The sequence below is a fragment of the Anoplopoma fimbria genome, chromosome 12, assembly GCF_027596085.1.
Source record: "Anoplopoma fimbria isolate UVic2021 breed Golden Eagle Sablefish chromosome 12, Afim_UVic_2022, whole genome shotgun sequence".
Taxonomy (NCBI): Eukaryota; Metazoa; Chordata; class Actinopteri; order Perciformes; family Anoplopomatidae; genus Anoplopoma; species Anoplopoma fimbria.
This window is the reverse complement of record NC_072460.1, coordinates 11,982,402-12,007,821: the sequence shown is the minus strand read 5'-3', so window position 1 is coordinate 12,007,821 and position 25,420 is coordinate 11,982,402. Positions and strand designations below refer to the sequence as shown.

Here is a 25,420-nt window from a genome sequence, read left to right as displayed (position 1 = left end):
ATAATGTGCTAATGGAAATTCTAGCATGTGGCAACATTTTGCAGTAGTAAAGTACAAGGAAATGAACAATGTAATGTAATCCCATGCAAGCACATAACAAACTGCAACCTCAAAAATGAGTGTCAACATCCTCTGACCGTGTGATCACACAGTGGTTTCATGCTATACAGGTGTTCCTGTTCCTGTGTCCACTCTCTGAACATCTACATTATGGAAACAGTTAAAAATATATGACAAATTAAATGTGTAAGAAGTGTGCCACTAAAATCCTCAAGAGACTCGATGTGGACTCGTCTGTCTCGGCCCTCCAGCTGCTGAACTGACAACTTCCTCCTTTCTTCAGCAAGGAGGGGCCTCAGATACCCTAAAAAGAGTGGAAAGTGTCCAAAAGTGGCTGAGCCTCAGTGAGCATTACACAGAAGATGAAGTTTTCCTTTGTCTTGTTTCTTTTATTAGGTATGTTTGTTTTGTTGATTATGTTGTTGTTTTTCAAAGAATCCAAATGTATACATTTTCTGTTCTCGAGTGCCTGTAATAACACATTAATGAGAAATGTTTGTTTTCCAGATATCCCTCATCTAAAAGGGCAGCAGAAAATCGGGGAGTTTGAACACATTCTGCTGAGACTCTCCTTCCCTTCATTTTACAATAGTTACAACAAGTCCTGCTGTAAACTCTATCCAGGAGGATGCTACAAGCTGCTGGACAGTGCAGGATTCACTTGTGAATTACTGAAAGGAAGAGTTACGAAAACTGAGAAAGACGGCTGGATAGAATTTAAAATATCAAATGTGCGCTTTGTGGACGGAGGATATTACAGATGTATTGTGCTGGGAACTCAGAACCACATCTACAGTGATTACTATGTCGAGGTGTCCGGTAAGCAGTCTTAATCTTCATTAATGGGATGTTATGAATTTGAATTATGCCATTGCCTCTTTTACTATAATGCATTGGCAAAAATTGCTTTAATACAGCTTCATAAGATAAATGTTTACTTGCAAAATAATATTTTAGGGCAGTTTTTACCTGGTAACGTTGGGAAACAACTGCAAAGGTTGATTCCAGCCATAAACTCTGAAAGTTTATTTGATATTTTTGCATTTTGCAGAGGTTTCAGGTCGCCACAGCCAAACTCAGCCTTCACCGACAACAACTGTCAAAAGCCCCAACACCTCCACAGCACTCCCAGACTCCACTGGGCCTGCTGTGGCACAGGACCATAGTGACCGTGCCAGGTATACTCTCTGCACATCACTCATTTTCTGTTGCTCGTCAGCCAAACAGTGCTGTCTGACCTAAGTTTATAAATATATGTTATCGTTTTCTTCTCCAGAGTTCCCTGGAGTTTGGGCCTGCCACTTGCTGTCATTTTGTCCATTGCAGTAATGATTTTGATCACTTCAGTTATTGGTGTTGTTTGCTGCAGAGTCAAGGCAAAACGTAAACAGCAAGGTAAGCAGTTTTCTTAAATTGATGCTCACAAATATCTGAGTGTCTGAAAAGAAATTGTCCATTTTTTCAAATGGTTAAATAGAACTAATGTGATTTTGTTTTTTCTTGCAGACAAATATGCAGAAACTCTATGTGAGTCACTGAAACAAGAGGCCCCGGTAAGTGCTAAATAAGGAACATGTAGCCTCTGTGATTCATTGTCACTTGTTTTCAAAAGCAGATTGCATGTTCAGCTTCAAAACTTCCTCCACAAGACAATCTCCTGTGTCTCCCCCAGGAAATGAGCGGCATAGTCTACACAACAGTGGACTTCAGAGCTCACCAGAGACCAACAGAGATGTATGCAAACCTGAGGATGCACAAAACTCAAGCAAGATCCCCTGACTCGACCTGGAGCGCAGAGCCCGATGGGATGGTGGAGTACTCCACACTGGCAATCCACCAGTGAAAACCCCCTGTGAGAATATAGTTAATTTCTGAATTTAATGGGATGGATTAGTTTTTTCCACTGCTGTGTTTGAAATTTTAATAATTTCAGTTTACTAGTTATGGTTAGTAGTATTCAGACGATATAGGGTTTGACAGGGATTTATCAGGAAGGAAGGATCCAACAAAAACATCCATTTGGTTGCATTGTGGGAAATGTTCTTTAGCATCCAGCATTTTTGTAGCTTGACTCATATTAGGGACTAAAAATCATCATGATCTGCTCCTTTGGTTTGAAATATTCTCTTGTCTTTATTGAGTCCCCCAACTTAATGGAGGTGCAATATTAAATCACTGAACTACCCCGTATATATAGCATATGTTGTACGTGAAAATGAGAAGTCATAAAAATGAAATGATCTATTAAAGAAATGAACATAGTCTGGTGAAATTAAGACAAAACAGTTGTGTTTGAGTCCTTTCAACAGTGTTCATAACTTGAAAAAGCAGCAGAGTTGTCAGATTATGTCATCAGGTTATCTTTTGTTAAATCTGTGTTTGTCCTTATCAGTTTCTTCTCGATTACAACCTAGCCTTCTGGCTATTCTGAGAGCCGCTCAATATTCTATTCTTGGCCTCTTCTTCCTTGACACAAAAAAGCTGGTGGCAATCCTTTTTGAATCCTCTATAAAAGGTCAAGTTTCTCTAAAGAGCGAATGAATGAATAGACCGAACAGATTCTTATTTCTGTGACATTTCAGTGCAGCGCTGTAACACAAAAATAAGGCGACTAAAGATGTTTCTAAAGAGGTCTTTGCTCCACTGATGTGTGGTCTTCGTTGTAGTCATCACAGTCAGACTGACACATACACCAAAAACACACAGAATGATTTTACTTGTTATAATTGATTTAATACAAAGGCATCTGTTCAAACATAATTCCACAATCTCCAATTGCACAATTGTTTTTAATCAGACAAGCCCCTACACTGTGAATATACATTCATAGATATCCATCAGGTGTCTCATTTGATTACACAGACTTGGCCAGGCCAATAGTCTGAGACTGTGTGTTAAAGATGACGTAGAACTCCCTGATGAAGACATCACCCAGGATCCAGAGCTGTTGAGAGCCACCCTGGCCAAAGCCAGTGCTGCAGCCGTAGGAGCTCTGTGAAGAGACAACAGAAAATACTTTTACTTCCCCGAAATCTTCATTATAGTGCTAAAAAACGTTTCAGTTGCACTGGGGTCTAACTGGGTCTAACTGACCTGTGAGACGTAGGCAGATGCAGGGATGGTGAAGGCCTTTCCGCCGAGAGTGAAGGTGACTTCAGGCATGTTCTGGATGTTCTGGCAGTTCACTGTAGCCTGTGAGAAGGACGTCACACACAGTTGAACACCGTGTTGCAGCAGAAGTTGTATTTATTGGTATTGTACAGGTTTCCAGCTAAAGCAAGTAACCACGTCCTGCTTAATTATTTTCATTTGAGAGTTTTGACGTCAGAGCATTAAATGTTTGCTTACTCTGGGTTCAGAAAATGGGGAAAATTCACTTCAAACAGTACGGTATGATGGTATGACTCACATCTCCATACTCGTCGGTTGAGGCTCCAACCCAGGAGTTCATGTTGTTGATGTCACTGGTTGGGCCAACAATCAGGGAAGTACCAGTGTCAATGATGGCCTGGCAGCCACCAGCGCAGGCCACAGACTGTCCATTGATGGTAACACTGGGAGAAGGAACAGCAGAAAGGGGATTACAGTCAGGTCGCGAAACTTATGTTTTTGCTTAGTATCTTGTTTTGTGTTTTCTTGGTACCTGTCCATTTTGATCTGCCAGTAGGTGGCAGAGCTCAGAGGGACCCAAGATATTTGTCCAGTGTAGTGGCTGCTGTCAACACCACCGAAGACCACCTCACTGCCCTGCTCACTGTTGCTAAGAGAGCAAAGAAAACAAACAAATGAATCAAATGTCACGGGAAATGACACCCTGCCAACCAACAGATTTCAATGCTGTTTCAGTACCTGCTCAGGTAGACGGAGAACAAGGCCTGAGACACCAGTCCCTCGTTGACCATCATGTCAAAGACAGGCACGACGTTGTCAGAAGCAATGGTCTGGAAGGCCAATCCCAGGATACCATCGGCTGTCATGTGAGCCATGAAGGGAGCCTCTGTTTGGCTAATTCCAAACACCTGCTTGGACACTGTGATGCCGCCCACCTGTACACACAAGACAGCTGTTAGCCATAGTTCAACAGACCACATAGAAATGCCTTTTTGCAGTCTAAATAGACTATGCATTTTGTTCCAGAGGCTTTGGTTACCTCAACATTGTCAATAGCCAGATATCCAGTCATGCTGCCGGTGCCATACTGGATGGACAGACCCTGGTTGCCCCATTTGAAGGTGCTGGACTGCTGTGGGTTGAATTTCCTGTGGTTCTCTGCAGAGAAATGGGGTCTCTGTCAGACCTCGGCTGATACTTTATAAACTGTATTAGTTGTTAAATAAGTAATTAGATATTCTACTAGTAAATTCAGCAGTCTTAAAATACTGCATTACAAGTTAAATACCTTAAATCTAAGTTATGTCCAAGTAGAAGTTCAAATTTATTAGCAGTAAGATGTACTTTACTTTCAAAGATAAAGGTACTGATGTTATTATTACTGATGCATTACTATGTATGTTGCGGCTGGTGAAAGTAGAGCTACTACTACTTTAGTTTATACACGGTTAGCTAAATTAATCTATAACGATATATGTTATATATTTATTATATGCATCATTGCATGATTTGTATTTTAAATATTATTCTGCAAAGTAACAAATAAGAATAGCTGTCAAATAAATGTAGTGGAGATGTAAGAAGAATAAATTAGCATTAAATGGAAACCTAAAAATTGTACGTAGACACAGTGCTTGAGTAAATATAATGAGTTACTTACAACACTGTGTATAACACTAACCAAGTGTTTGAATCTTAACAGCCAACTTTTAAGCCCTGGCAGCAGCGGCAGTCTGAGTAACACTTACCGCAGGCCTGGCTGGAGCAGTAGACTGAAGGGATCCACAGGTTGGAGGAGCCGGTGTCAAAGATGACGCTGAAGGACTGAGGAGGGGTGCCAATGGAGACCACACCATAGTAGGACAACTAGAGGGACGCAAAACGTGGAGTAAACAGGTGCAAATGAACATGAACCTGACTCAAATGTAGCGTAAAATGTGTTTTTATTTTTAAAAGTTGCAGCAACAGAGGTGGATATCATTCTTCGTTCAACACAGCGTAAAATAGCTGCTATTTGTGCTCTAAATGTCGTCTCTGGTGTGGACTTACGTCAGCATCGTTGGTCATGGGCTCAGAACCACCCTGGATAAACTTTACCATGGGGTTGTATGGATGCTCCTTCCTGTACTTCTCCCATAGTCCTTTCTCCTGCAGGTTTTGCCTGGCAGTCTTTCCCTTGATCAGGGGAATCCTAAGCACAGAAATGAGAAGAAAGAATCACCAAAATGCACAAATGTCTGACATATTATATCCAGACAAATCCCAAAGTGAGCTTTACTTTGAGCTTTGTGTAAGTTTGAAAGGTGTGATAGCTCAAAGCAAGATTGCCTGAAGACTTTACCCTCAGGAATACTAGATAGAGATATTGCATTTCAACAATTCAGCCTATTCATGTGTAAAATGTCAAAGAAGTAAAGGAACGGGTGGCTTCTCAACCAGCCAGTTCAGACTTACTTATGGAAGCATTCGGAGAAAGCCACGAGGGCTGACAGGACCACGAGCCACTTCATTGTGTTACTTCAGTGTTGAACTCAGAAGAATGTAGTTCCAGTCGCTGAGTCCAGCCCTTAAATACAACAAATCAAGGTGGTGTCTCCAAAGTGCCCTTCAAAATAACTTGATATCATTTATCAGCTGGAGATAAGAAATATGCGATGTGGTGACTCATATCTGGGAGCAAATATACAGTTAAACAAATTAACAATAAAAACTTTGGCTTGAATTCTAAAATACTTTGTAACAACAATTTACTGTGAAACCAAGTATCCTTTATAAAGTCTTTGTATTAGTTTGAAAAGGATTTGTTACAATAATCACAGCTAAGAGACACTGTTCTTTTGAAAACTATGCTTTTAAAGCTTTATTTTACTTTTTCTACTACTTTACTGAAATAAATCCTTCATGCAAGAGTAATATAACACTGCTAATGTTTAGCTCAGCATTGTTCATTTATTTTACTGAACTCACAAAGTCCAATACAGTATAATACAGTTCAGCAAAATGATTATTTAAAGGAAACGTGTCAATGTGAGGATTGACTTTTGTTATCTAACATATGATTTGAATTTACTGTAAGGGCAAGATAAGTGTTTAATAACAGATACAGAGCACACCTAATATGTTGGCAACTTTATCAGGGGATTTGATGCCCAGAGTTCTTGTTTAAGATTGATACGGAAACTTTCCACAGGTATTCAAAGGTGTGAGCTGAGGTTAGGGAAGGATATCTGATAAGAGTAAGACGCAAAACAAAGACACAGTGAAATGCAATGATATGTGAACAAATTGCACCTAGAACATATACTGTTCTCTGACTTTGATTGGAAAATTAATTTCATGTCATATTTACATGGTTGATGTAACATTTTGTTTTTAAATCCAAATAAAAAATCCATTATTCATAACCTTGAGCTGCATGTGGTTACATAAAATATGTTTTTGTGGTCATGTGGTTTATTCCATGACCATAAAATACTGAAAACTTTATTAAAGCACAGTGATGGAAAAAGTATTAAAATTCTTTATTTCAAATCTAGAAATACCACAATGTTAAAATAGTGACAATAATACCACTAATAATAAAAACAACAGCCATAGTAATAATTATTATTATTATAACATACTTTTTTACTTTTATTGATATTATAATAGTAATTATCAATTCATATACCCTTATTATTTGCTTCTATCAAACAGAGGGCGAAGGATTTTTGCTTACACAAATATACTAAATCAGGACGAAATAACATCCATCATAGGAAAATTCCATAATCTGAAATGGCAGAATATAATGTAAGAGGTTAAGCTCCTAATGTGAGTGAAACAAAAAGCAACTTAAATCTTCTGTTGTAAATGTTATGTTGGGATTGCCCTTTGTCAGTCAGTTAAGTCGTCAACCTGGTGTGGACTTAAGTCAGCATCGTTGGTCATGGGCTCAGAACCACCCTGGATAAACTTTGCCATGGGGTTGTATGGATGCTCCTTCCTGTACTTCTCCCATAGTCCTTTCTCCTGCAGGTTTTGCCTGGCAGTCTTTCCCTTGATCGCTACATAAGTCGTCAGTTCAGTTACATATAGTGGTCATGAGTTTGCTTGTGGAGGTAAAGGACGTTATGTACATGACCTTCATTTTAATCAGACCTTGATTACAACCACTTGACATCCCATAACACCATTATGTTTAATCCAGCAACAAAGACTGCAGGGGAAAGGAAAACTCCAGAGAGCATGTATTCAACAACAAGGTTGTAATTATACTTTTATTGACAATAATATATTTATACATATCTTTTGACAATTCAACATAAAGTGAGCATGAAAACAAAACAGCAAATGTTTCAATTATTCACAAATATCTTCTTTGTTTTTATTAAGTAAAAAGTGCCAGATATCTGCTGTGGCTCTCATTAATAGGTTACACTCTCTTTACATTTCTGTTTTTGTTGTTGATGTGTGGATTGATAAAACCCAAACTATGTATTATAGTGCATAGAGTATGAAGAATACAGCCAGTGGAGATTAAATACTTGTTTCTGATCCACAGCCTGTTTTTTCACTCTGAATGCTGTTCCTGCTATGATCTTCTTCATCTGAATGTTTGGGCATCTGTTAAAAGTCCAGGCTTTTGAAGTCGTCAGTACATCTATACTTGCTTTCACTGTACCGGGTGCAAATCAAGTGGGGGAGACAGGGGCAGGTGTGATGTTGCCTTTTCCCTGGATAGGGCACCTGGAAGTGGGAAAAGGAGGGGGTAAGAATAATCTGACAGTTAACATACTTCATCAGCTGACAAGTGGAGATGAAGATCTTAAAAAAACTGCTCTTTAAAAGTCTGAATTCAGAGACGGATGTGGTGTTAGCAGAACTAATTGTTGCCATCTCCAGATGATCAAAGTGATGTATGGCTCTGATTGGCGGGTCCACTCTGGAGAAGATCAATAGCCTCTGCTGTTATCAGCAGCTTTTCTAAAGCTTCAGCCAACCTGCCAGCAGCTTGATATAATCTGAATTTCCACTAACACAGAAAACAAGTGTGGGAGTATGACTGTGTGTGTGTGTGTGTGTGTGTGTGTGTGTGTGTGTGTGTGTGTGTGTGTGTGTGTGTGTGTGTGTGTGTGTGTGTGTGTGTGTGTGTGTGTGTGTGTGTGTGTGTGTGTGTGTGTGTGTGTGTGTGTGTGTGTGTGTGTGGCAGATCGTGAGCATGATGCAGGAAGATTAGTGACAACCCATTTCTCCCCACCTTGTGACTAAAGGGGTGGCATTCATCCCCCTCCACTCCTCTTGGGACGCACATCCTCAGGCCCCTCAGCCATAGACTGACAGCACAGCAAAAACCAAAACCACACTGCACGTCTCTCTCACAGGCCTGCAGGACAGAGGGAGAGACATAAAAGAGACAGACATGCAGAGTACTTTTAATGCCAAGGACTCAGTTTTATTTATGCTAATAGAGATACCCTTTTTTATTCGAATCTATTTCATTTTTACTTATTGTAATAGTAATCTCATGTTCGTACAGTGAACGCCATTTTATCCATTGCCTGTCATCTCCCTAATCCATTTACAAATGAATATCAGTCAGAGGACTGAGATAATTTCCTCTGCTTTCCTCCATTGGACTTGAAGCGGAGGAGGATGTGGTCTCCTGTCAGTCATGTGTAATCAAATTTTACAAAATTATCCAGAAAAGTGGAGTGTGTCGTGTGTTTATATGTAGGTTTTTTTGCAACATTTTTAGTTTGAATATGAACATTTTTTAACCAAAAATTAAAAGTCAAAGGGATAGTATTAAATAGAATAGAATAGAAAACAAACTGTATATTGGGGTTTGAGTGCAAGTGCAGCACGCTTCCTAATGCATTGAGAGAATTAGCTCAGAAACAATTCAATTTGTCAGTTCATTCATTAAAAAAAGACGTTTATAAATTTAATTTATCAAGCAAAAATGTCAAACATTTGCTGGCTCATGCTTCTCAAATGTAGGGATTTGCTGCTATTATCTGTTTCATATTGTTGTAAGTTCAATATTTTCGTGTTTTTGACTGTTGATCAGACAAAAACATGCACCTCGAAGACGTCGCCTTAGGCTCACGAATCTTGTGATGCGCATGTTTCATTGTTTTGCACTAAATTAATAAACGAGTAATCAAAGAAATAACAGACAGATTAAGCAATAATGAAAATAAGTGTTAGTTGCAGTAAGTAAGTTTGCCTGTAAAATCAAAATGTCTCAATATTCTTTTAAATAGAAAGAAGAAAAATAACAGAGAAGATGATTTAAAAAAATGTAAAATGTTATCTCTAATCAGAAATGGTTCAAAAGAGTAACTGGAGTAATTAGTACCAGTGTGCAGCAGAGACAAGAACCCCTCACTCACCCCTGTGATGACAGCTCCTCTGGAGCAGCTCAGAGACACCAGGAGGAAGGACAGCAGCACTGCCCTGAAGCCCATGACAGCAACAGGAGAACGGGACTCTCTCAACGGCCTCAACACTGGACAACAGTTGTTAACGGTCTCTCCGGCGCCTCGCACTGGATCCCTGGCTCTCTGGTCAGTCATGAAGGCTCCCAGAACTCCTCAGAGGGGGGAGCCACACACTCTCCCTCTCTTTATCTACCTCAGACCCGCACCCAGCCCTCCCTCCCTCACCATGTCTGAGATCTCCCCACGCCCTCTCTGCCTGTCTCCTCAGAAGCTTCGTCATCTTACTCATCCGGATGACAGTGATGATGGAGGCTCACAATAGTCCTCTCTACTTGTTCATCTTTGCCTGTAACATGGAGCTGACCAAACATCTGCGCAAAGCAGAGGCTGACAAAGTTTCCATGACTCAAGTGGTTCAAGCTAACGCAAAAAATATGGAAAACTGCTCAAAAAGTGATGTCATTTATATAAACTAAAATTATTCTGACACCTCTTTGAGTGAAAAAGAGCACAGGTGGCATGAAATCCAGAGTTATCTGTCAGTCTGAAGCAGCTGGGACCAGACAAATCCACACCAAAGCCATATAACCAGTTTACTGAAAACCACGGGCTGACTCATGAACTGGGCTTCACATACGAATGGAAAGTGATATTCCTTGTTTTAATATGGGATATATGTGTCATAATGCCATGTATTTTGACAGCTACCATCAACTTTAGCTGCACATCAGCATTCAACCACACTGAGAGTATAAGGCCTATGAGATTAAAAACGTATCATCTTGATCACATAAGCCACTCTGCAATCAGTGGTTTATTAGTATAGTGATACATATTTCTTTGGTATGAATTTAAACAGCTATTTTGACAGAAACATTAAAAAAAATATATATATATTACTGAGAGTAGGAATATTCAGTTTGTTTCCAGGTCTGATATGATGCCTCCTATATCATTCTTTAATTAATTCACTGTTTGCCTCATTTGAGAACAAAAAAATCACAGTGCTAAAGGTTTAAGCAAATTTGGAGGGACTTAAACACCTAATTTAAATTGCTTATTAACTTTAGTATCACTTAGTGAATACCATAAAATGAATCATGAGTCTTATGTGTGCTGAATTACGTAAATAATAGGGAAATTCCTAAATTATATCAGCCATTATAAGAACATGTCAAGGTGATGATAGGAGTTTGATCACTGTTCTGGGTTTATTTGGAGATTTACTGTGGCTGCAGAGTGGCCTTTTAGCAAATAAGCTAGTCTAGTATTGATGCCAACCTCCTTTCATACAAGATTATTTGCTTGAGTGTGTGTGATGCACAACCATGAATATGTATGTGCGACAAGGGAAGAAGATATCACATGTATGTAGACCTTATAAATTATTCCGGATGCGTAAACGTGTGCAGGTGTTTGTCTACGTGCATGCTCGGACAGTGATGAGCAGCAGGTTGTCCGTGGAAGCGTCTGGGCTCGGCTTTAAGCTGTGAGGAGAGAAATATGATCGAGCAAAGAGAGGAGGAAAATATAGAAGAATAAGAGGAGAGAAGGGAGAGCATACCCCATGGGTTAGTCAGCAGCACATTAACCTGCTGCTATACAGGTGATGGATTCCTCCAATGCAGCAGCCACATAATTACATTCACCCATTTCTGCCCTGTCAGCAAGAGCACTGAAGCCTCTCTGTCTTGGGACAGGCAGCAGAAATCATGCAGGGAGGTAAGCCCAGGCGGTGGCCTCCAGTTAACTTTGGAAAAACACACAAAATCTATCAACAAAAGGCTACGAGAAGTATGGTCACTGTTGTGGATTCATAACATCAATACTATATTTTATGTTGGATAAAGTACTTGGTAAAGTGCTCACCATGTTGCTTAATTGTTTAACATGCTGAATGTTTTTTCACCAATGTGATGTAGATTTTTTTTTTAAAGATGATTTAAATTCTGAGTGATTAAATCTGAGTGTCAAAAAAGGACTTCATGCTTCTCCAAATAACAGTTTTATGACTAATGATCATGCGACACTGGAGCTCTTTTGGCTGACCTCTTTTGGAGCTTATGTGAGTCATCTGATTGTGACCGTCTGTGCAATGCTTGAGAAAAAGATGGGAACTGGATTATCAATAAAGATAATATATTCAAGAGGGAAAAATAAATCAAGTAATCTTATTTTAAATAAATGCAATCCATTTTCACTGTGTCTGGGGTGAAGATAGTAAAACATGAATGATGGAATATACACAGGCAGGGTTTCATTTTACAACTAATCCAGTTTAAAAAATGATTTTTGTGAATGAGGAATCATTGCACATAATAGAATATACTGTAGATTTACATCTACAGTATATTAAGCTTATATATCAAGTGCTATCTAAGAACTGCATCAATATGGCACCATTATAAGAAAACATTAAGAAAAGAGGGCAATTAAAACTAATTATGTATTTGATAAATGTCTTATGGACTGATGGTACTTTAATTTGGGATTTATATTATTCATTATTATCATTATTTTTACTTTTTTGTACCCTTGGTATGGACAGTATAGATGGTATATAAGAGGTGGACGTAATGACGTCAACCGTTGTGCCGTAAGGGGGGTGGCCTGAGGTTCTGCTTGGTGCTACAGGCCGCAGCTGCAAGTTGATCAGAATGGCACGAGGGTATGGAGGTTATAATTAACTTTTATGAACTAAAACCGTGAAACGTGAAAGGGTTAAAACATGGACATCACTCAGTTTGCACAAGGCAGTGGCAGCGACCTGTCAATCACAAGGTAGACATGCCCTCAAGCAAACCCTCCTTTAGCGCCTGTTTGACTCTAAATAGACCATTGTTTACTAAATGAACATCGTGCTGTATGCAGAAGATTTGAACTAGCGATTGGGACCATAAATTAATGTTTACAGTATTTATTGAAGTTATAATTAAATCAATGACTTCCGCATTGGCTTAACTCTCAGCCAGCAAAGGAGGACACCGCCGGGGACAGTCATAGGTTTCATGTGACGTCACGTACCTAGGGGAACGCCCCCTTGGAGGGCAAAACAACCCTGTCCTTAGCTGCCCACAATCTTAAGAAGTGAGGGATTTCTGCTGTTTCGCCAAAATGCGGGATAGTTGTTGTGCAATTGAATGCATTAATCGATGAGGAGAGAAGCCTGAGGTGTTCTTCTACACAACCCCATCCCAGAAACAAATGATGAAAGGAAGATATTGTGGATTTGTTCCATTAAACGTGCCTCTGTCTGGAGGGCAAACAATGGCAGCCGTCCAAGTGTACAGTTTGCAGCGAACACTTCATCAAAGGTAAGCTCAAGTACACCATATGTATTAATCGATGTATTCTTAGCAAAAAGTCATGTCTTTTGTTGTTCTGAGATGGTTTGCTGTCGTGGACCTAGGCAACCAAGTCCAGTGGCCTTGATGAGTAAGACTAACTGTAAGCCAAAGTTAGCTAGAGAGTTGGGATTCTGTGTAACGTAAATCAACTAAAAATGCAATGATTTGCAAATCCTTTTGCACCTACGTTAATCTAATTTTCAGACTGATTCATTGTTTCTTTGTAAATATATTCACTCATATGAGGCTTTCTGTTTATTTCATTATTTATTTATTTATTTATTTACGTTTTACACAGCATCCCAACTTTTATGGAATTGATGTTGTAATACGTTATAGCTAGAGTACAGGTCAATTTTCAGTCAGAATAGTTGTCAGCAGTTGTATTAAGAGAGAGAGGGTATTAACCAGTGTGCAGAAATGATATCACACATTTAACTCAGGCTGTTTTTTTTACTTGTTTAACATAAACTATCCTTTATCATCATAGGTGCCAAATCTGATGACCCTGACTGGGTTCCATCCTACTGCTCACACACACCAGCCACCAAGAAGAGGAAAAGAGATAAAGATATGGAGAGAAATGAGCAGTACAGCAGAATGAGGAACAAGAGGGTGGAGGAGGAGAAGAAGGAGGAAGAAGCAAGATGCAGTGGATCTCCTCCTAGAACTGTCATCAGTGCCAGATGCTGAGGATGAACAACAGTGTGACAACAGATTGGGTTGTAGGTGAAGCAAGACATATGTGGATGTCATATTCGCTGATCAACATTTTCCACAATTTTCTGACATTTTATAGACCAAACAAGTCATTTGTAACATTTTCTACAGAATGTTTGTATTAAACAAGCATCTATATACAAAAACTTGCAAGCATACAGTGGGTACGGAAAGTATTCAGACCCCTTTAAATTTTTCACTCTTTGTTTCATTGCAGCCATTTGCTAAAATCGAAAAAGTTCATTTTTTTTCGCATTAATGTACACTCAGCAACCCATCTTGACAGAAAAAAACAGAAATGTAGAAATTTTTGCAAATTTATTAAAAAAGAAAAACTGAAATATCACATGGTCATAGGTATTCAGACCCTTTGCTCAGTATTGAGTAGAAGCACCCTTTTGAGCTAGTACAGCCATGAGTCTTCTTGGGAATGATGCAACAAGTTTCTCACACCTGGATTTGGGGATCCTCTGCCATTCTTCCTTGCAGATCCTCTCCAGTTCTGTCAGGTTGGATGGTGAACGTTGGTGGACAGCCATTTTCAGGTCTCTCCAGAGATGCTCAATTGGGTTTAGGTCAGGGCTCTGGCTGGGCCAGTCAAGAATGGTCACAGACTTGTTCCGAAGAAAGTATGGCCTGTGTTGAATAAAACTTGTACTCTTAGCAGTTCTTTTCTGTTATCCCTCTTAACCCTCTGATGATTTGGTGGTATCAAATGATTTTGCTAGAATAGGAGCTGTAAACACTTTTGTACGCTTTCATCTTGGCTGCAGTGAGGTGAGGGATTCTCCACAAGATAGATGTAAATGTCGCCGAAATCGAGCTGTGGTTCTCTTTGGACATATTACACCATGACTTCTCCTACATGCTACATTTTCTATGACATTTTTGGACATATTATTGAAGACTTTTGGTTCACTTTTTGTTGATAAACTACACTTTGACTTATTTCAACATACTTTCAAATGATATACTTTGACTATTTTATTACTTTTTCTATAATATTAAGTAAATAATAATACTAAGAATTTTTTTATGCTTTTTTACCCACATACTATGCTATGAATATTTTATTACTTTTTTTAACATACCATAATAGGATTTTTTTTTGGAACTATGTGTAACATTCTCCACTATGACTTTTTTTTTTTTACAAAATATATATCATTTAAAAAATATCCACATACCATGCAGTGACTATAATAATGACTTTTTGACATACGTTACTATGACTTATTTTTTCGACATACTCATCTATGTCTTTTTTCCACATACTATATTTTTTATTTAATAACTTTTTTCAACCCTCTATCCCATGACTTTTTTTCATCATGCTATACTATGACTATATTATGACTGTCTTTCAACATATAATACTATCACTTTTCTAATGACTTTCTAATGACACACTTCACTCTGACATTTGTTATGAGATCATTTTGACACAACATGCTATATTATTTTTATGATACACTATGAGATTTTTGACGGCAGTTTTAAGGCATACTATTTGATGGAACTTTTAAGACATACAACAAAGACATTCTTATTGCATTTTTTCATGACATACTATACAACTATCTTTTAAGGCACACCATGGTGACATTTTTTACAAGAATGCAGGGTTACTTGTGGTTGCTAGCATCTCCCAAACAAGAATGGGAGCCGGAGCCTTCAGCTATGAAGTTCCTACATATGCTTGTATAGGCCTAGACTGCTGGGTGACCACATATGATGCAATGAGCTCCTCTCTTATGCTCTCCATCTGTTTACATTCATGGCCCATTAATGAATGTTACTTGCTTGGCTAAAAAGTATTTGTGCTTTCTCCCCTCACAGGTTTCCATGGATCATGGCTACACCTGGACTGTGGATGTGCCTGCCGTCATGGCCCTGCTTGACGGCCGCTGCTGCTACTATTATTATTATGAGTCATATTTCTATTACTATTTCTGCTTCTTTTACTGCTTTTATTATCATTCCAATATTTCCATTGCTCTTCTTAATATTAGTATCATTTCTGTCATATGGATTGACTATTTTGTAATTTTAATGTAAGTTTTTCTCTGGGAAGTTTTTCCTTATCCAATGTGAGGGTCAAATTACAGAGAATGTCATATGTTGTACAGATTGTAAAACCTCTAGGGAAGATTTGTGATATTGGGCTGTACAAATAAAATCAAACTGAATTTTGAACAAAACTTTGACATTTTTTATGACGTACTATATTAATATTTTTCAATGGCACTTTTTCTATGACACACTATTTTGTTTTATGACATACGCCACTATGCCATTTTTTTTAACAACATTGTTATGGCAAAATACACAGACATTTTTATGACTATTTGGTGAAATGCTATACTATGGCATTTTTATGATTTTATGTTCCTTTAAGGACAATTTTAATTGTATACCATACTAGGACATTTTTGATTACTTCTATACTCTATTTTGTATTTTTATGGCTTACTTTTCTGTAACATTTTTTATGTCTTTTCTGGTATTCTATTCTATGACTTTATGACAAAGTTTTTATGAATCTTTAAATGGAACACAATACTATAATATTTTATGCCATTTTTATTACATACTATATTTCTTATTTTTGATGCATACTTTTCTATGACATTTTATGGTATACTACACCGACAGTTTTACAACCTTTTTATGGCATGCTATACTATTTAATAGCACTTTTAGAATATAATACACTATGACTTTTTATGGAACGTTTTACGACATATCTGACTATTATTATTTTTTCTGATTTGATTTATGCAGTTTTATGACACACTATACTATGACATTTTTTAAAACATTATCATCGTTAATTATCATATTTATTATGACTTTTTATAGCTTACGATAATACAATGTAAGATGACATTTTTAAGCCATTTAATAATATACTATGTTATTTTTCAGGGCATTCTATTATATGATCGTTTTTACAACTTTCTGAGATACTATTCTATTATTTTTTTCCTGACATTTTTTTGACATGGAGTATGTTTTATGATAAATATTATTATCTTATTTTCATAACATATTGAATGACTTCATTTTATTTTATTCATGGATTAGTTTAATATGATTTTTTTATGATTTCTAAAACTAAAACAACTTTTACTACTAATGTTACAGCTACAGCTACAACAACAATAACTACTAATTCTACTACAAGTGCAACAATAACGGTAACTTCAACTATAGCACTAGTTGATTTGATAGTTACCCAATGTTTGTTCCATGCGCTTTAGTTCTCACCCCTCCAGGCTTTTCAAGTTCCCTTGTTCATTCATGCAGTCTGAGCAGAAAATAAACATATACATCAACATTTACAGAGCATATAAAGTCTCTCTTGCTCCAATAACAGGTTGCTACAGCCTAATTGCATAATTTTTCATGGAAGATAGAACAAAACCTTGTACATCACAAACACAGGTAGGTTTATTGGGCTTTACATTGATAATCTTATTATGTAGTCACAATGTGCCTTGTGTAGGGATGACAAGGAGTTAAGTGACTTACAATTAATTACAATTACTGCCCTTTAAGTCACAAAATGACCTTTGTTCTCTGTCAGTCTATTCATTTGTTAAGAATTTTCACAAATAATAAAATAAAATACAAATCAAAATAAATAAAACATGCACGTCTAGGTAGTCAAGTTGTTTCAACATATACTATGTAATTTCTCTGGTTCCATGCAACGGCATCTATTTTCAATATTGATGTTTCCTTACTCTGTAAGCATCGGTCCTGTCTCGGAGGCAGCTATGCTTCTGTTGAGCCTCCATTTGGTTCCCCAGCAGGTCCTTCAGCATCTCTTGGACACTACAGACACACAATTATTCAATTATAAAATGTTATCATCACGTCTTTTGACTGTTGCAGTTTCAAGTTGTTTACAGACTGTAGTGTTTTTCAGGTACATCTTTCTATCCTTGATGTCCTTGTCTCCATCCATCCAGTCGACTGCTCCTTCCCCATTGCCTCCATCTTTTCTCTGAGTACCAACAAAGAAGACAAATGAGCTACTTAAAATGGCTTTCAATTTTTAATTTCAGTGTCAGGAATTCTAAAGTTCTGGATATCAGAGCTATCTATTACGGACCATATATTCGAAAAATTCATGAATTTGCAAAAAGCTTATATTGAAACTTGACTGAATTTAAAATATGAAACACAGCGCAGCTGGTACTGACGAAAAATATCTTACCTTGGAGCTTCAGCACAGAGATGTTTTCTCAGTTTGTCTATAAAATGTTCCTCGTCTTCCCAGATGTAAACCATTGACTTGCATATCTACAAGTGTGTGATAAATAAAAGCATTTTTTTTTTTTTTTTTACATACAATACAACTGACACTTAAAAGAAAAATGATACACAAATATTACACTTTTATAGAATTTATAGTTATTTATAATGCACACATTCAAACAGTATCCACATCAGTTGTTTGAATTTTCATAAAACACTTTGTATTATGAGTATAAAAGGTGAGTATTCACACTGATAAATTATCCTTCATATAATTTAATTTCCATTTATTTTGTCATTATTTAATTCGTAAACTGAATACAATCAAACCTAAATTACCTGTTTTGTGACATTTAATCCATTATAAGACTAGCAGTCAGACTTGTGGCCAAAAGTATGACATTAAAAAAGAGAATTTAAAGTCTGAGGACTTTTCATGTTTTTGAGTGAGTGAGTTGTATGCACCTACAGATGGAGGAAGACCAGGTGCCTTCTGATCGGGTGATAAGGGGGAAATCCATGCGCTGTGGCATGGAGGGAGACCGGGTGCCATTCATCTGTGGTGACACAGAGCCAATGTGTTATAACAATTTTTTCTCTCTTGTCGAAAAAGTGGTGGGTCCATCGATTTTGATAACAAACAGGGGTAAGTGTACTGTAAGAATATGGGGAGGATGTTTTGATACTCCATTACAATATCTTTATTTCAGGAGTAGCGTATTTCGTTTTGTGATGCATAATACGATGAAATAGCCAGCAGTTTTTTTAAATAATATGAAATGGTCAATTACATTTTCTTAGGGAAAATTAGTCGATAGATTATATAGTGTGCTACATTCAGGGGGATTAATTGGCAGCAATGAAATAAAATATTCATAACTATGTCTTAATCAGTGTGTCATCACCTGAAACTAAGAATCCTAGCTTAGAAAAACCCACTTATATCTTTCAATTGATAAGCCCTGCCCTTACTGGTGTAAGTGAATTTATTGTTTTTTTAAATTCTATATATGTTTTTCAAAGCAATTATTTAGTTACGCTGAAAAGCAAAGAATTGATCCTAAAGATAACTCTCCTTACCTGAAGGCCACCGTAGTTCTCCAACATGCTTGGAAAGAAGTTAAGACTTTTAAGTTTGAAGTTTGAAGTTTAAGACTCTGGTGCTAGCCTACAGGGCAGTGAAAGGAACAGCTCCTTCCTATCTCCAGGCCATGGTCAAGCCCTACACCCCCGCCCGACCACTTCGCTCTGCTGCCTCGGGGCGACTGGTTGCCCCGTCGCTCAGAGGTCCCTGCGGCCGATCGACCCGGTCACAGCTTTTTTCTGTCCTGACCCCTCAGTGGTGGAATGAACTCCCCACTGACGTCAGGACAGCAGAGTCGCTGCCCATCTTTCGGCGCAGGCTGAAAACTCACCTCTTCATGAAGTACTACCCTGAGCCTTCCTCGTAGCACTTATTGCATTCGTATTAGTCTGTTGCAATTATTGTTTTCGTAGTATTTTGCCTCTGCACTATACTTTTGCTCTGGTTTATGCTTTAAGATGCTTGTTTAAGAAAGGAGATGCACTTATGACTTCTGGTGACTAGTAGTTCTCTTGAATACCTATGTTGAATACACTTCCTGTAAGTCGCTTTGGATAAAAGCGTCTGCTAAATGACTGTAATGTAATGTAATGTCATGAAAGAGCAGGGTGAGGGGTGGGCATTTAGTTGGTTGCAATCTGCAACACGCCACTAGATGCCACTAAATGTTACACACTGTTCCTGCATTTTCTAGTATTAAGATACATACCTGCAGCACTCTATTGAAGCTCTATTGACGAAAACAAGTAAATATATTACATATTAAATTAATAAATTAAATGAAATAAAAACTCACAATTGTACATAGCCTGTTCAGTGTAATCGAGGTAACGTGATTGTTGCCGCAGAGTGTTGTCCCAATCGTATTTAGTCATATCTAATACCATTTCAAGCCAAGCAGCCTCTCACACTCAAACCATTTACCAGGTGAGGTCAGGTAGGTCCCTGAGGGTTCAGGTAAGGTGGGAAACGTTGTTTAAACACAGACAATGCCCCTCTGTAACCTTAGTGAGGTAGACAACAAACTACAACCTTACTTTGATCACACCATTCATTAACTTCAGTCCAATGTAGTGTAGCACAAACAAAACCAGGTGTCACCTGTTGGTTGTACTAGAATGTTAATTTTTGCTTTTGTACAAAAGATTTTTATTTGGATTATTCAATAAATTCACTGTTATGAAGTGTTACATGACCAAAATCCCATCCTTCATCAATGGGCTCCTCCTGGTTATATTGCAACAGTTTTTCTTTTTTTTTATAAAATGTGCTTTTAATAATTATGGTGAACTGACCGTAGTCATTTGAAATAACATTACCACCAGGTGTATGGCTAACTTTAAGCCTTTTACGGAGTTATATCGACATTCCAAAGTTATCTCGTGTGTCTGAAATCATGACTCACACTCCTTTTTGAATAAAATGTCTTTTGTCCTCCGTCTTCTGTAGTTTTGGGGGTTTTGGACATTGCAAACGAAAGTTTCTGCTGAACTGTCTGATGGCTGTGCGCCACAGCTCCACAGGTGGGGCTTGGAGCGTGTGCGGGCGTTTTTTAGCGCGTTACAAACAGGACTTTCATTTACGAACTGTAACAGTTGAAGGGTGCCTGTGTGTAGCCCACGCAGCTCGGATGTAGGCTACTTATCTACATGTAGACTGTAGATACCTTTCTACTGTCACATTCTTGGTCCGTCTGATACCTCGCTTGGTATAGCTTGGTCCTCATCGGGACCCTTAGTGCACGTGACGATCAGCTGACTCCAATCGGAAGCTTTCAGGAAGCAGACTGTAAAAATAAACACATCTTCACACACAAAACTTGACTTGGCAGTTATTTACGATTGATAATAATGGAGTCGACCCTCGAACAGCACCTCGATGATACGTAAGTTAATAGCAGGCTGTGACTGAGTTTGTATTTAAACTGTTGGGACCTTAAAGACGACTAAAAGCTATTTGTTTGTCTGTGTTGTTGGCAGCATGAAGAATCCAGCAGTTGTCGGTGTGCTCTGCACGGATCAACAAGGACACAATCTGGGCTGTAAGAAGACACTGCTTGTTCTATCCTAGGCTAATATAAAAATGTTAGTCAAATGCATTTAGACCAAATTGGCCTTTTATTAAGGCCAGTTAATATATATATATATATATATATATATATATATATATATATATATATATATATATAGATATATAGATATATACATATACTTTCAAGCATAAACTGCCAAACAAATCAAATGTAAATGACACTATTATGATAGTAAACTGGATATTTTTGGGGTTAAGACTGGGTTCTGGTAACTTGGGAATAGCATGTTCCCGATATTAACTGACTTATAGACCAAGATTGCAGGTTCATGTACGGTCATTTTAAAGCACACGGTTGCACAAACACATTCAAGTTGTAGTAGCTTAATGCTACACAAAAAAAAAACATAACCTTGATTAGTCTTACAGCCTGAGGAAAAAACTGCTTTGTAGTCTGGTTACATGCAGAAATGCACGTTTCTAAATTTGTATAACACAAACAACTTGCTACCCATAGTGTTAAGCCAACCAGGGTCATAAACAGCCAACGGTCTATCAAATTCACAAAGTTAAACTAGTAACTTCTCGTTTTGGGGAAATACACGTGGACATATAAATTCTAAATGATGGTTAAGCAAATCCTCAGTTACCTTGCTGCTAATACATTACAAAGTGGGGTTATTGGTGAGCATCACTAACAATAAGTAGCAAAGTCAGGTATAGAATATGACCATGTCAATGCCAACTGAAATGTGGACACAGACTTTTTATGTGCGGTACCAATTTAATTCATTTTCCTAACACTATATCATCTAAGGAGGCCTTCCATCTCGGAATTTCGTTTCCGACCAATGTAATCACATTCAAGATCAGAAAAATCCACGAGATATTAAAATGTTTAATGGGAGATGCCCCAGTTGTTCATCTGGTTATATCTCGTTTGTTTTAGTACAAAAATCAAAGTGTCAAAACAACAAACTTTGGTTTTACAAAGATTTATATGGCCGGACCAAAATGTTGAAGTATTCCTTCTCTGGGAGCAGTTGGGTCACTAGCCAGTAGTGGAAATAAAAGATAATTGTCTCCTTGATCAGAAGGTTTATAAACTTGATGAAACCAAAAACATGTTGATTTTTTTCAAATGTTAAATGTAGCTCTAGACTTTGGAGAGACACACCTAGAAGTGATAATGGATGGATGCCTTTTCAGATACCAAAGGAGAAAGTTTAAATAGTGCTCCTTTTGACGTTTCTTCAGTTCTGTTTAGTAACTCTTTTATATTTCACAATCCCCAGGCCGCGGCTCCCTGTCTGATGAACATGGCGGTGTTGTGTCAGTTTTGGCCAAACAAGCTGCAACTCTCATCAAAGACCCAACAGATAGTCCGACAGTTTGCCTGGAGTCTGAGTCAGGGTGAGCTGTAACACAACCTTTTGTGTTTTCTGCTTGGCTGGCTTGCATCTTGTCCTTTTTCTCCATCTCACTGGATTTAAGGGGTCTGTCTGCAGTGGTGATTAACACTTGTGGAGATCAATAAATCCTTGGGAAAAAAACTGTTGAAAGAGATCCAAAATCAAAGATTGAGTTTCTATTGTTTGTACCTCAGACTGAGCTTCAAGTCTTGGCAAAGGAGTTTGGTTTTCATTTGTGTGACTATGCTGCCACCTTCTGGACTTAACAAAACATGTTCTGGTTCATGGGTGACCAGTGACTTACTAATAACACCAAGACTTACCATTATTAGAGAGTCATTTTAAATGTTAGACCTTATAGTGACTGAAGATGAGTCTGCTGCTTTGTTGTGACTGGCAGTACTAAGTATAGTAGAATTACAGTATTTGTCAACAAGGTGTAAATTAATAACTTCATGACTCCGACAGATATCAATTATAAAACAAAATGCGATAGGCCATTAATCCTCATGTTTTTTTACTGTGGGTTAAAAGGTCAACATTTCATTTTTGTAGATATTTATGCTTTAAGTAGTACATTTATGCAAAAATAAATGGTGGGTTGGGACTATTGCTGATGCCCATGATGATGACAATGAATGATGGTGAATGTTTGTCTCAATACATTGTTTTTTGTTTGCTTGTTTTGTAGAAACATTCTGGTGAGGAGTCATGGGACCATCACAGTAGCAGTTCACAAGATAGCATCTTGAAGACAACACAACGCTGGGGAGTTTTTTTTATGTAAAAAAATGTACATGTAAGGCACAGAAGTATAATCACACAACCTGGTTGAACTTTAAAAAGATCTTCAGTTTGCAAGAGAAATCTGGAGTTTCCACATGTCTGTTGTGTTTTCAGCAGATCCCATATTTAAACCAGAACATGCTTACCAATTTTCAAACACTTGCAGTGAGATTCCCATTTTTTAAATATATAGTATAAATATATTCACCAATCTGTCAGTAATGCATTAATAAAAAAGGCCTTTAACATGTTATTTCCAGCCATGTTAATACTTGTTTTTAGTTGTTATTATCCATGTCCTTCAATTCAAGGCACTCATGCACACAGAACAACCCTTAATAAACTTCAACTCGACTTAATGTTGCCCTCTTCATTCATTATTTCTTCCTTTGCTGGGTGTTTTGTGGTTAACCCATTGATTTTCTTTGGCAGCTGCATGACGTTAATCCCAGATACAGATCCTGATCAAAGATAACTCCAAGGTTCTTAACGGTAGTGCTGGATGCTAGAGCAATGCCATCTAGAGAAACTATATCGTTAGATAATTGATTTCGAAGGTGATCTGGGCCTAGTAGGATAACTTCTGTTTTTTCAGAGTTTAACATTAAGAAGTTACAGGTCATCCAGGTTTTTATGCCTGTAAGACATGCTTGAAGTTTAGAGAACTGGTTAGTTTCGTCTGGCTTAATTGATAGATATAACTGGGTATCATCTGCATAACAATGAAAGTTTACTGAGTGTTTTCTGATAATATTCCCCAAGGGAAGCATATATAAGGTAAATAAAATAGGTCCAAGAACAGACCCCTGTGGAACTCCGTGACTAACCCTGGTTTTCATCGAGCTTTCATTGTTTACATATACAAACTGAGATCGGTCTGATAAATACGACTTAAACCAGCTAAGTGCGGTTCCTTTAATGCCTATTAGATGCTCCAATCTCTGTAATAGGATTTGGTGATCAATGGTATCAAATGCAGCACTAAGGTCTAGCAATACAAGTACAGAGACAAGTCCTTTGTCTGAAGCTATTAGAAGGTCATTGGTAATTTTCACCAGTGCCGTCTCTGTGCTATGATTCACTCTAAATCCTGACTGAAAATCCTCAAATAAACTATTGTTATGCATAAAGTCACACAGCTGATTTGCTACTGCTTTCTCAAGGATCTTGGAGAGGAACGGAAGGTTAGATATAGGTCTATAGTTAGCCAACACCTCTGGATCAAGAGTAGGTTTCTTAAGAAGAGGTTTAATTACAGCTAGTTTGAAGGCCTGTGGTACATGGCCCGTCAGTAAAGACAGATTGATAATTTCTAATAAAGAATTGCTAATTAAAGGTAAAACTTCCTTAAGCAGCCTAGTCGGAATCGGGTCTAAGAGACAGGTGGAAGGTTTAGACTTAGAAATAGTTAAAGTCAATTGTTGAAGGTCGATGGGAGAAAAGCCATCTAAATATATTTCAGGTTCTACAGCTATGGATCGATCGGTACTGGTTGAGGGCAGTAGATTATACATTTTTTCTCTAATAGTTAGAATCTTATCATTAAAGAAGTTCATGAAGTCACTACTACTGAGGTTTATAGGAATACACGGCTCAACAGAGCTGTGACTCTCTGTCAGCCTGGCTACAGTGCTGAAGAGAACCCTGGGGTTGTTCTTATTTTTCTCTATTAATGCTGAGTAATAGGCTGCTCTAGCATTACGGAGTGCCTTCTTATATATTTTAAGACTGTCTTGCCAGACTAACCGCGCTTCATCCACATTGGTGGAACGCCATATCCTTTCAAGTTTTCACGATATTTGCTTTAAATCGCGGGTTTGAGGATTATACCATGGAGCAAACCTCCTTTCTTTTATTAGCTTCTTTTTTAGAGGAGCTATAGAGTCGAGTGTCATTCGCAGTGAGCATGCAGCACTATCAACAAGATGGTCAATCTGAGACGGACTAAAGTTAGCGTAGGAGTCCTCTGTTATATTGAGCAATGGTACTGAATAAAACCCTGAAGAAATCGCTTCTTTAAATTTAGCTACAGCATTATCAGATAGACATCTAGTGTAGAAACTTTTGCCTAATGGCGATCTGCGGTGTTGACTGCCAGTGCGCCACCAAGACGCACTGGCAGGTGCTGGTCGTCCAGGACCTGGGTTAAGTCTGCGGTGGCTCTGATGTTTTCACCGC

The 25,420-nt window shown here is 38.0% G+C and overlaps 4 protein-coding genes across 4 annotated transcripts; 2 read left to right on the top strand and 2 right to left on the bottom strand.

Annotated features, from left to right (window-relative positions):
- Positions 1–202: 202 nt before the first annotated feature.
- LOC129100292 (uncharacterized) lies at positions 203–2,329 on the top strand. Its single transcript, XM_054609889.1, has 6 exons — positions 203–456; positions 568–879; positions 1,112–1,238; positions 1,337–1,455; positions 1,567–1,613; positions 1,733–2,329. Exons 1-6 carry the CDS (start codon positions 423–425, stop codon positions 1,901–1,903), a joined length of 810 nt encoding a protein of 269 aa, XP_054465864.1. The 5' UTR covers positions 203–422; the 3' UTR covers positions 1,904–2,329.
- Positions 2,330–2,914: 585 nt separating this feature from the next.
- LOC129099666 (pepsin A-like) lies at positions 2,915–6,054 on the bottom strand. Its single transcript, XM_054608996.1, has 9 exons — positions 5,626–6,054; positions 5,221–5,362; positions 4,920–5,037; positions 4,211–4,329; positions 3,910–4,106; positions 3,704–3,820; positions 3,470–3,614; positions 3,154–3,252; positions 2,915–3,052 (listed from the first exon to the last, which is right to left on the bottom strand). The coding sequence occupies exons 1-9, from the start codon at positions 5,679–5,681 to the stop codon at positions 2,915–2,917; spliced, it is 1,131 nt and encodes a 376-aa protein (XP_054464971.1). The 5' UTR covers positions 5,682–6,054.
- Positions 6,055–7,779: 1,725 nt separating this feature from the next.
- prok1 (prokineticin 1) lies at positions 7,780–9,731 on the bottom strand. Its single transcript, XM_054609975.1, has 3 exons — positions 9,549–9,731; positions 8,411–8,536; positions 7,780–7,899 (listed from the first exon to the last, which is right to left on the bottom strand). The coding sequence occupies exons 1-3, from the start codon at positions 9,729–9,731 to the stop codon at positions 7,780–7,782; spliced, it is 429 nt and encodes a 142-aa protein (XP_054465950.1).
- A 10,973-nt stretch (positions 9,732–20,704) lies between these two features.
- lamtor5 (late endosomal/lysosomal adaptor, MAPK and MTOR activator 5) lies at positions 20,705–23,591 on the top strand. The gene is made up of 4 exons (XM_054609658.1): positions 20,705–20,898; positions 20,993–21,054; positions 22,340–22,457; positions 23,148–23,591. Exons 1-4 carry the CDS (start codon positions 20,864–20,866, stop codon positions 23,206–23,208), a joined length of 276 nt encoding a protein of 91 aa, XP_054465633.1. The 5' UTR covers positions 20,705–20,863; the 3' UTR covers positions 23,209–23,591.
- The last annotated feature ends 1,829 nt before the right edge of the window (positions 23,592–25,420 follow it).